Source organism: Enhydra lutris, unplaced genomic scaffold (assembly GCF_002288905.1).
Source record: "Enhydra lutris kenyoni isolate GAN:26980312 unplaced genomic scaffold, ASM228890v2 scaffoldscaffold65, whole genome shotgun sequence".
Classification (NCBI taxonomy): domain Eukaryota; kingdom Metazoa; phylum Chordata; class Mammalia; order Carnivora; family Mustelidae; genus Enhydra; species Enhydra lutris.
In genome coordinates this window covers 7,737,546-7,749,730 of record NW_019154149.1, presented here as the reverse complement: position 1 = coordinate 7,749,730, position 12,185 = coordinate 7,737,546, and the positions used below count along the sequence as shown (strand labels likewise).

Below are 12,185 nucleotides of genomic sequence, written 5' to 3'. Positions count from 1 at the left end.
TTTATTGGGACCAGAGTAGTTCTCTTCAGACAGCTCTGTTCCTGGATGAAAAGTGGTTTACAAAGGCTAAGTAAGGTCAGCTGTGGCAGCTGAAGTCACCTTCAAAAGAATCTTCTGGGAACAATATCTAAGGGAAAAAAGCATTTGTTCATTCAATTCTTGTTCTATCCTTGGTGACTCAGTATCTCTGTGGGATGCAGATTCCACAGTCTGGGATCCTGGAGTCATGTTGTCAGCTCTCAATAAAACTGGTATCTGGAGTGTCCTTTCCCCCTTGTGCCTGTTGTTGTTAAGATGGTACTTCAGTCTAGGCACGGCTGGGTGAAGAACAGAAAGAGTGGGGGCCGTGGGGGGCTACATTCGGGAGGAGGGTTTTGAGGCGTAGATGCAACTTGGCACCATTTAAAACAAGTGTGAGGCCCTGTTCCAGCCGCACAGTTCCATTAACCGAATTTGTATCTCCCAGTCATAGAAATGACATTTCCACAGCCTTGACATTCTAAATATCATGAGAGTTAAATGAAAGCCAAAAAATTCCCCCAGCCTGTGAAGAGCATTACGTGACACACAGTACATCCAGACAAAGGGAAGAACTTTCTCAATACTGATGAGAAAATCACCTTCAAAGTCACCATTTGAAGAATTATAGCTAGACCATACCACACTGGGAACAAATGCACCTGCCTTAGAAATGAGGCCACAGCCTAGGCCGCACTGGTGTACGAAGCAAAAAGCATTCTGAGGAGCACATGCCCCCACATTCTGACTTCATTTAAATTCCTGCCCTGGAGTTAACAACTCTGCTTGCTAGGAATGTATTCTGTCTGATCAGAAATGTACCAAGACAACATCAACAGGACAACTCTAGTCAATGCTGCTTATGGAACAAAACACAGTCATAGAAAAGCTTTACTGACTACCCCAGAGTCTATCCCCAACTGGTAACAGATGCTGAGGAAGACCAACTACATGTGTCTGTTCCAAAGCAACAGCCCATAATCTAACAACATCGCCAGGTGAGTTGTAAAGAAAATTTCCGTCACATTCAAATTTAATATATAAAGTGGGCTACTCCTCGAAAATGCCAACAAGATAATGAATGCTACAGCTATGAAAACACTGCTTGTCTTTGTTATATGCCTGGATAAAAGAATATCTGAATCACATTTCCCAACGTGAAATGGTCACATACATTGGTAAGCCAGAGTATAAGAACAGATATTTTCAATACATTAACTTATTTCAAGTAAAAATACATTCTAACCTGACCAAGTTCTTCATTAAGGTCTGATGTGTTAACCAGGGCTCCTTCATTAATTTCTTCATCATAAAAGTCCTTATCCCATGAAATGAAGAAGGAGCCCAAGAATTTCTGCATTTCTACCGTGACATACATGGATACAGGTATGATAAAGTTGAACAGAACCATAAATGACAGGAAGTCAGTGAACATCTTCAAAACCTAAAACAAAAGAAATAGTTTGCGCTGATTAGATACACAGTTCTAGCCAACAAGTGCAAGATAAAGAACCAGTTAACTTTTCTTTTTATTTCAATGCTAAAAGCACTGCTGTTGCTATAAAGTTCCTAATGATACTATCCCGTTGGCCAAAGTTCTCATCACAGTATGTGAAAAGAACATTTTAAAAACATCCCCAATTTATCATTATACTTCAGTAAATGTACCTCTTAACACTTTTTCACTTCCTTAAATTCTCTGCCGTCCCCCCAGTACAAACACAGGATCGAAGTTTCTGGGTAGGCATCTACTTATGACATATTCCAAGCTCATGTATAGTCACACAGATTCTTGGGTACAGCCAGAGACATATAACCAGAGATTCTTGATCAGCTGTTTCAAACTCTTTAACTAAAGAGCTAAAAATAAGAACAGATGCCTAAAGTAAAAGAAAAAAATCCTATAAAACTTCTTAAATGTCTAACAGCTTGGGGCTACCATACAACCTGAGAAAACTCGGAAGCCAGCAAAAGGTATCATTATCTAAATAACATTTCAATAAAGGGTGGCTCGGTCACAAAGGGCTAGAGTTAAAATTTTTAGCAAGAGTTAAAAGTTGCAGCATAAAACTGATTACCTTCAACGATTCCCGCTCTTTCTGAGTCTTTTGGTTGTACCAAGGTTCATCGTTATACGGGGTACTTTGCCAAACGTACTTTAGAGTAGTGCATACTGCAGCTTTGGTCAGTAACAGAAATAAATACACAATCAAGAAGGCATTAATGGATCTGAAAAAGAAGATATTATGGATTTAAAAACTATATAATTATTTAAGATATCAACCATGTAAAAATTAAGCCATTCAGTTTCCTAAAGCCTCTCCTGTGGACGATGGGTAAGCACAGTTATCACTGCAGAAGCCTTACTCTCAGCTGGTAAAGTGGAAAAGCCAGCCCTGACCTCCTGACCTGTTTGCTGGTCACCAATGCTCCCCAAAGTACAGTGGTTGACTACCTTAATGCACTTACAAAAAAAAAAAAGAAGGATCCTATAAAGTGACAGGAGACACACACATGAATAGACCGTACCTACTCACCCCTTAAAGAAAGAATAGGTTGTTTCCATTTCCCTAAATCCTAAGGGTTTGCAGTAGAGGGTGGGGGAGCCAGTGTGAAATCCTCATACTTAGCGTGGACTCCTCTGATCTGCAAGTAGGCCTATGGAGAGGGTGCCACTGATACATGGGATATCCACGGCAATGACAGTGAGGTCCATGCTGGAACAATGGGCTTGAAGCTCTAGCAGGAGACTATTACCTACGTCGTTGAACTTCCTTACATACAGCAACTAGAGGACCCCAAACCACTATCCAGCAGCAAAAGGGAGCAAAATTCTAATTCAACTAGACTTTGCCCTTGAAGAGCTACATGAGCTTAGGTAAGTCACCCGGCTCAGAGATCACTGCTTCCTGTGCAAAGCAGATAGGCTAACAGGAGTCCCACCACGTTGCCGCTCAGAGGATTAAACGAAATCAGACATACAAATCACTGAGCACAATTCTGGAACCTAAGTGCTCAATGTGGTAGCTGCTATTGTAACGGATGTTGTTTCTTTGTCACAGCTGTTATTCGGAATTACCGAAAACTAACTATATCACAGTTCAAAGAGATCGTGGTGCACACTAACTTTTCAACAGCAGAACGCTTCTGAGATTTCCCTTGGTAGTTCAAAGCCATTTTGGTTTCCATCCCAGTGTAAACAGCAACTCCTAAGGCATAAAAGAAGACAGTGAAAACTAGGTCACAATTATGACCGCCAGCCGACTTCCCACCAAGCTGTATCTTAACCTGAGTCTAGTCACCAGCTGACGCATCATTTATAATATAAATTTTCATTCTACGTACTTGATTGTCATATTTATAGTTTATTTACCATCTTATAAAGTCCTAACACCTAAAAACAGGCTTAGACTGAGTGGCAAGTATCTGCCATGTCCAATTTGTAACATGCACTATTTATGCACAGGCTTTACAATAATAATAAGGAGATCTTAAAAACTGTTCACCATATATCTTCTTGGTATTTTTTAGTGTAGCTCCTTTCAATAAGAGATTCTCAGGTCCCAGAGACCTAAATGAAAAATGAACACAGCTTATCCAAACAGCCCCCAAAAAATAGCATCATCAACTCTGGGGACATATTTCGCCCTAACACACCTCTATCTCCAAGGGGTTCAGAATGTATCTTTCCACTTATATCATATGCTTACGCCCCAGGATGAGCCGAAAGATCTTTCCCTCTGAACCTCCTTGAGGATACAGCACAGTTGGAAGCAGAGAATAAGAGTCGCCAGCAACACGCAGAGGTAAAGCGGGGGCACACAGAGAAAAGGATTCTGATTCACAGACAGCAAGAGCGGTACAGAGCGGCAGACAGCAAGCAACAGAAAGAAAAGGTGACAAAAGACTGGGAAAGCAGCCGTCAAGGTGGAAAGACATACTGACATATTTAGAGTGTAAACCCGCCTTTGGGGCAATCACTGGGCGGCCAGCGTTTAAATTCCTTTTCCAAGTGGAAAAATTGAGGTAATTAACTGGATGATAGAAGAAGGAAGAAAACAGCCCTTTTTATTTGAATTGGTTCATTATAAATGATTAGCCCTTCATTTTCTTTCAGTCCAGGTAATTCTCTCGGCTTTTCATCTACTGCCTTATCCCTCATTTACTCTCCCTTAGCCACCACTCTCCAGGTGTACCCCCAATACAGTCTGCCACTGCACAACCAGAACAGATGTGGGCCCCCCAGGGCCCGGAGCTCTGCGATTTCAGACACCCTCGGCATCATTCGCAACACCGCCCGCCTACTGGGATGCCAGCTAGTTAATCCAGGTTTATTCACCTCTCCAGCCTTTTCTATACAGAGAAGTATTGGGGTATTTTAAAGGGCTTTAAAAAAAAAAAGATTTTACTTATTTATTTGACAGACAGAGATCGCAAGTAGGCAGAGAGGCAGGCAGAGAGAGAGGGGGGAAGCAGGCTCCCCGCTGAGCAGAGAGAGAGGGGGGAAGCAGGCTCCCCGCTGAGCAGAGAGAGGAATGCGGGGCTCGATCCCAGGATCCAGGGATCATGACCTGAGCTGAAGGCAGAGGCTTAACCCACTGAGCCACCCAGGCACCCCAGGTATTTTAAGGGGCTTTAAAGAGAAATATACCCGCCTCCTCCCGAAAAGGACAGATGAAAGGAAGGACAAACTAACCTGGCAACCGCCTCAAGACTATTACTATAGATATTGATTCGCCCAACAAACCTGCAAAAAGAACACAATGGCAAACGTGTCTTCTATATCAACGTAAAGATCTATATATAACCACGTAAATGGGAATGAATCAAGATACAGATAATACAAAAGAGGTAAGACTGAATGAACTACAAAAACCCATTATATTTCTGGGAAAAAAAGTTATGCTAACATACAACACAATGTGTAACATTTTCATATAATTTTAAAAATAATAGCATGGGTTATAAGAACACAAAGATTCCAAATTGATTTTCAGACTCTACTTGGCACTGTGCGGGCACAGAACACCCCCGCTCATTTATACGTTCCACAAATAATTACCCTCTATTCTGGATGCATGTGAAGAGAGGTTTCTGGTGCTAACACACAACTTAAACCCCTTAGTTCAGTGGTTTTTTCACTTGTGCGTGCAACAGATCCACCGGAGTGCTTGTTAAATGGGGCACTTTGGGGCCCCACCCCAAAGCTTTGGATTCAGGTGAGAATCTGCATTCCCAACAAGTTTCCAGGTGATGCTGTGCTGGCCCATGATCACCCTTTGAGAACCACTGCACGAGTCTCAGGGGGCAAACATCTGATGACCATCTCGGAAATTTCCAACCTCTCTCTTTCCGCTGATCGCAATACCGAGCTTGATCTGCTCACTTAACATGGCTAGACACACGATAATGTGCATTTCTCCAAAAATGGGGTAAGGTGGCCTAACTCTCCTTAACAAGAGAGAGTTATGCGTATTTTATAGTTTGCATCATCACTGTTTTTCAGAAAAAGTGAACCGTGATTACTACGTACACAAAGTATGATGGTCTGCTCATTTATTCACCACGTGTTAATTGTGCCAGTGCTGTGGTAGGTGCTGGGGACCCACTGGGAAGCCAGAAAGACATGTTCCTCCCACTAAAGGCAGATAAGTTAACAGGCAATTACAATGTAAATGATCACTGCTCAGGTTGTGGAAGCACAGGTGTTCTGAAGTCACAAATCAAGGACACTCAGTCTAGTCCAGAGAAATCAGGAATAACCTTCCCTGCCCTAAAATTCTCCTTCATATTTAAAGTAACTGAAAAATTTAGGAGCTGCCATATGAACATGCAGAAAAGCATCCTGGTCTCTAACACAGGCAGAATTGGCCACCCCTTCTTCTGTGACTCCATGGGCGTTTCAGTCTGTTCTATTATGTCGCTGTACTATAGGCCTAGCTTTAATAAATATTTATCTGCCTTGCAAAGTCTGAGCTCCCTGAAGGCAGGGAACAGCTGTTTTGTTTTATGATCCTAGTTCCTACTCTCAGGGTGCATACGGAATAAAGGAGTGATGGGAAGGAGGGAAGGCACTGTTCTCATAGTGGGATGAATACTGTTTTTCTACTACTGTGCGATGGTGTTAAGCCACGTCCAACCATTTGGCCCCCCATTATGACCAACAGAATTCGTTAACAAGATGCCTGGCACGGGTAATTGAGGCCATCTGTATGAGGGAATAGAATGAGATTAACTGGCCCACGTGAGGATAAAACTTGTTACTCTACCCTCATTAACAGCATGCTCTAATCAACCAAACTAACCAGTCTTAAAAATCAAATGCCAAATTTCTGAGAACCTACAATGACTGTTCATCAGCAAGTCTACTCCAGAAAGCCCGAGTATAGTAAAATAGAGGAAATCTCAGTAGACAAAAAGCAGCCTATTTGCAATACTGAGTTCAGCATAATCCTCATAAAAAAGGAATAGTGTGTGGCCCCATATCCCCTTCCTCTCTTTAATGTTGGAGGACATATCCAGTGGCTTATTTTTCTTTTCATTAACTCTGATTAAATACATGAATCTGACGGAGCAGCCTTACGGTGTAACATAATCTTAAAACGCAAAGGTGTCTGGGCCTACAGTGATTTATCTTGGGCTGGTAGTGAACAAGGCTGATTTGATTCATTTCCCTGCCAGAAGGAAAAGAACAGCTCATAAAAACATGAACGAAGGAGGGCTGGAAAGCGGTGGGTGTCTCTTCACGATACTGGTGGCAAGGAGCAGCAGAGTCAACAGACTATCACACAGGGCAGATCACAACCAGGGGATTCTTACTTGTAGAGGTCCGGCTGCGGCTGCTCACATTCGATTGCTGCTCGGAGGGTATGAATGGACTCAGCTGTACATAGTGCAATGGTGTCCCGTACCGCATAATGTGTCTAGATGAGAAAAGCAGAAGAAAAGGCAAAACCAAGACAAAGGGATTTTTTTCATCATCGTACACCCACCTTATTCTGGCAACACAGTATGTTTTTAGTAAGAGGCTTTGGCAGAATAATACAAATATTGATGCATGCTTCCCACTAACTAAATTTTATGGTATTATTCTTCGAATATATTACAAATAATTAGAAAGATAACCCCGCTGCAAAGAGATTTAGAAGATAATGAAAAAACTAAAAGCTTTCCCTGATAGTGACAGCAGAGAGAATTCCATTTTGTAGCATGCATATCCTTAACGGAAAACCCAATGAAAAACTTAATCCATTTACTTTTTCTCCTATTTATAGAACTGAGCTCTGTTATTTTGTTCACCAGAGGGTACCGTGATATCAATGTATACATATGAATTGAACATAACCCTTTGGGTCATAAGAAGGCTAACATTTTGCCAACTGAAAGAAAAAATTCATTAATAGTTCCACTACACAAATAGCATAATTAATCATATTGAAAATGCCCAAAGAGGCTACATTTCATAGGAAGAGCAGCGATATGATGTGTTTTGCTTTAGTCAGACAGTTGGCATATTCTACTAGAGTATATTATGCACTTGATTTACCCAGAACTCAAGGCAGGCGCCAATAAACCCATTTATAAATCATCAAAGGAGGGCTAACACAGACTCCAAGACTGTACCACTTATGCAGAAGGGAAAGCTGTCGCATGGTCTTCTGGGAATATTACGGAACTGCCTGAGTTCTATTTAAAACTCTCCCCTGATTTTGAAAACCTATGTACTTTTTAGCAGATCTGATCAGATCAACTTAACTGAACAAAGAAGCCACTTAAAAGTTTTCTTCCTCTAAACAACTTTTTCCCCTATTAGGGCATCTTTAGGTAGATTTCTTGATTTTTATCCTTACAGTTCCTCAAATTTAATTTTGCTTTTGAACAATTTAAAAGCACTAGTTCATCGCCATGCCCTTGACGTACAGAATTAGTCATCTCCCAGGCATTTCAGTTCCTGTTTCACATACTGAGTTCTGGTTCTCGATTCCAGATGGAAAAAAAACAAGCAGAGAAAAGCCCTCAAGGATACACACAGAGGTGAGCACATTAGTGCCCTTCCTTAAACGCAGCAGAGAGAGGATACACCTCCATACCCTGTGGAGCTCTGGACGACGGCCAAGAACGGATTGCCATTAAGTACTGTGGAAGAAAGTTAGCCTCCAATTTGAGCAAACCTACTTTAGCTCGTTTATAATTCTTCCTACTTGCAATGAACAAACATTTGCCAAACAAGACCCTAAGGTGTTTTTTAAAGAGCAACCAAACTACTCCAAATAAGAGTTCCTATAGGCCATGAATAAACATTTTTCAAGAAAAGCATCACTTTAAAAATAAAAATAGATCGGCGGTTAGAGTACAGGAAGTTATTTTTATAGTTACATAGTTTAAGCCTACAACGACATTCATTTGAAAAAGCCCAAAGAAAACATCGAATGGGATATGTCGCTATCAATGCAAACAGGGCTACAGAAAACGTGGTGGCTTTTATTTGGGGCATGGATTTTCCTCGCCGAACACCACGCTTTTCCCTAAAGTTGAGTAACTGCTTGGACGTTCAAACACAATTATATAAAAGCTGCCTTCAAATACAAAACTTTGCACAAATAGAAAAAACAAGATAAAAGACTGGGAGCCGTGGGAAGCAGTCCTGTATGACTAACTACCCTGAGCTCGAGATGTTGAGGCAAGGTTTCCTCTCCCTTACTTTGCAGTTGGATTCCCCATCAAGACTGGCTGTAGTCACGTAACAGGTTCCGTCGCCAGTGCAGGATGAGAGAAGAATGAGATCACAGGGGAAGGTTTCATCTGCCTGTACTTCTACTACATCACCGACCTAGCAGAGAGAGAAAAAGAAATACAAATATTCTTAATTCCAAACAAAGCATTCATTATACCTCAAAACTGAAGCCGAAACAGTAGCAGGAGACCCCTCCCGCTCCTAGGGAGTGTCTCAGCATTGCAGGCCATGGGAAAGATGAAAAGAACATTATTCAACATTCAGAATCCTCTGCAAGGTCACAAGAACTGACCGATGCCGTCAGATTACCTTACTAGTGAACTTTACTTTCAAAGAAAGCATTTCAGTACCCTGGAAGCCGTCTGCTCTCTGACGTTTTTTGGCACTGCTGTTCGATATACAATGACCACTGTCAGTTCATCAATCAATCCTGAAAATCTGCGTGTCTCGACCTGAGCACTTCCTGAACACTGGGCAGCCACTGTCCTACTCCGCGTCGTGCGTATTTCAACATGCTTTGCTTTGCCTGTGCTAACACCAGCTGTTACTGTTGGGTGCCAGGCCCTTCTTCAGTGCTCGGAAAAACTTAGCCAGCTGGAGAGGCATCTACTTTTCCCATAACATTTGACAAAGAGATAATTTTCAAACAGGTCGCTTTCCAATAATTCATCCTGCAGTCAGAAGACTCCATTACTACAGCCACGGGAAATGATTTCCTATCAGCAAGTACCCAAAGCTCAAGTAGAGGCAAACCATGAGAAGAAATCAGGAACCATTTCTAGTGCACATAATTTAAAATGCAGGGAATAAGTCATAATGGTTAAAAGGTAGAACTTTTTCTTTTCTTTTTTTTAACATTTCATTTATTTATTGAACAGACAGAGATCACAAGCAGGCAGAGACGGAAGCAGAGAGAGAGAGGGGGAAGCAAGCTCCCCGCCGAGCAGAGAGCCTGATGCGGGGCTCGATCCCAGAACTCCAGGATCATGACCTGAGCTGAAGGCAGAGGCCTTAACCCACTGAGCCACCCAGGCGCCCCCGGTAGAACTTCTTCTTAAAGATTTTACTTATTTATGTATTTGAGAGAGGGAGAGAGTGCAGGGGGAGGAGCAGAGGGAGAGGGACACACAGATTCCGCGCTCAGCACGAGCCCAATGTGGGGCTCAATTTCCTGACCCTGAGATCATGACTTGAGCCGAAATCAAGAGTCAGAAACTTAACCCACTGAGCCACCCAGGTGCCCCACAAAGTAGGACTCTGTAACCTGACTTTGTGGCCAAGCTCTGCCACTTCACATGAGCTTGGGTGAGTGCCTCAGGTGATTAGAACTCCCTCGCCGGACTGGTTTGAGCATGAAAGGAGGACACAGGTAAAACGGTTCGCAGAGGACCCAGCACAGATTCACCATTTGATACTTCTTACACATACACGGCCACTACTTTACTCCCAACCTCTGAAGAGTCCTGTTTTGGGGAGGGACATAAGAAATCGTCTAGAGTTCAGGGCCTCCCAGACTTTTTCATCCTGTGGCAGAGAAAATTTTGTGCAGCACCTGAGATGAAGGGAGGAAGCTGCTCGTGGAAGAAGACAACCCACTCCGGTGTGACCAGGAAGTCCGTACCTAGCACACCGACCTGGACACACCGGTCGTGAAACGTTGGCTTAATGACACACACCTGCCTCCTATTTGCTACATGATTTGGCAGAGAGAGATGTGGATTTCAAGACCTATTCAGGAACAATTTTATTTTCTCGCCAATCTTAATCAGCAGCCAAGAGCAACAGCATCATTAACGGAACTAATTTGTAAATAATATTTTGTTGGATCTTTCCTTTCTCACTTACATAAACACTTGTGTTGCTTGCATAAAAGCACAACCTATGATTAAATCCACAGAAGAGAAATAACAATCAAAATCCTCAATCATCTTAAAAGAAAGAAACGCTCATTCAAGGATGGAAGATGATTCTTAGGCAGCGACACATAAAAACCACAAAGAGACGATCTTTTCTACAGCACGTATGATTTGCTCAGATATGAACTGGGAAGGTTCTGTAACTGGAGCGCAAGTTGAGGCTGGTGAGATGGCCAGACGGCAGACCTCAGAGGGCGGGCAGGCCGGGCTCAGGGGGCCAAGCCTTACCCTAAGGCAGGGTGGGAAGGGCTTTTTTTCTAAAAAATAATTTATTTTTTAATATCTTCTCAGCGTAACAGAATTCATTGTTTTTGCATCACATCCAGTGCTCCATGCAGTCCGTGCCCTCTCCAATACCCACCACCTGGCTCCCCCAACCTCCCACCCCCCGCCCCTTCAAAACCCTCAGGTTGTTTTTCAGAGTCCATAGTCTCTCACGGTTCACCTCCCCTTCCAGTTTCCCTCACATGGGAAGGGCTTTTTTTAAAAGCAGCAAAAGAACATCACCATCCCTCATGATAAATATTAGAAAACGCCAGATAATCTACAAAATTATGTGTTTTTTCAGTTTGTCAGAAAGCTGAGGTTGCGAGGCAACCAAGTCAACGGCATTTCAAAGGGCGAAAAGTCCTTCCGAGGAGAGACAGGAGAAGAGAACTGCTTCACAAGTGACAAGGCACAGGAGCAAGCGGCGACTGCCATAAAAGGGCAGAAGAAGAAAACAAGTGGATTTTGAACCGATTCTTAAAGGCTTGGTAGGAGCTAATGTGACAGTCTGAAATCTGTAAACCTACGAGAAAAGAGGGGATCGTAACCCCGCATCCGTTCTGCTCTGCAGGCATCCAGTGGGTGCTGGGGAGACAAGGCGAGGGCCGGAGACCTACAGGAGCCTGCCCTCACCGGCACGGGCCAGCCGCATGCGCCTGACCGCTGTGGAGACACAGATTCGAGAGATGCCATAATCCTGGACCCCCCTCTCGCTTGAGGCAAAACCCATCTATGTCTAGGAGAAAGGCAAGAAAAACCCTCCCTTGGCCTGGTCTCAGGAAAACGTCACCACTGCTAGAGGAGACACAGAATAAACACCATCTGCTGCTGGGGACGGGACAGAAAACCCATGGCTACCGGGGCACCAGCCCAGGAAGTTCAAGTGCCATTGGAGGGGGGGTGGCAGTTCTGTGACAAGGTATTCAGGAGTGAGGCAAAGGTGTGCGCACCTGCTTAATGCTGAGACTCCAGCAGGAGGACCAAGGAATCACTCTGTTCCGGGGACACCTGGGTGGCTCAGTTGCTAAGCATCCGCCTTCAGCTCAGGTCATGATCCCAGGGTCCTGGGATCGAGCCCCACATCGGGCTGAGTTGGAAGCCTGCTTCTCTCTCTCCCACTCCCCCTGCTTGTGTTCCCTCTCTCACTGTGTCTCTATCAAATAAATAAATAAAATCTTTTTTTTTAAGATTTTTATTTATCTATGACAGAGATCACAAGTAGGCAGAGAGGCAGGCAGAGAGAAAGAGGA

General features: G+C 43.3%; 1 protein-coding gene across 3 annotated transcripts in view; it reads right to left on the bottom strand.

The window, feature by feature from the left end:
• Positions 1-12,185, bottom strand: part of LOC111158945 (ATPase phospholipid transporting 11C) — a 188,197-nt gene that overhangs the window by 61,726 nt on the left and 114,286 nt on the right. For all 3 annotated transcript variants that reach the window (XM_022521289.1, XM_022521287.1, XM_022521288.1), the window contains exons 6-12: positions 8,720-8,848; positions 6,838-6,941; positions 4,715-4,765; positions 3,525-3,589; positions 3,146-3,227; positions 2,097-2,247; positions 1,265-1,462 (exon numbers count right to left, since the gene is read on the bottom strand). In XM_022521289.1, coding sequence (XP_022376997.1) covers positions 1,265-1,462; positions 2,097-2,247; positions 3,146-3,227; positions 3,525-3,589; positions 4,715-4,765; positions 6,838-6,941; positions 8,720-8,848 — 780 coding nt within the window. The remainder of the gene's footprint in view (positions 1-1,264; positions 1,463-2,096; positions 2,248-3,145; positions 3,228-3,524; positions 3,590-4,714; positions 4,766-6,837; positions 6,942-8,719; positions 8,849-12,185) is intronic.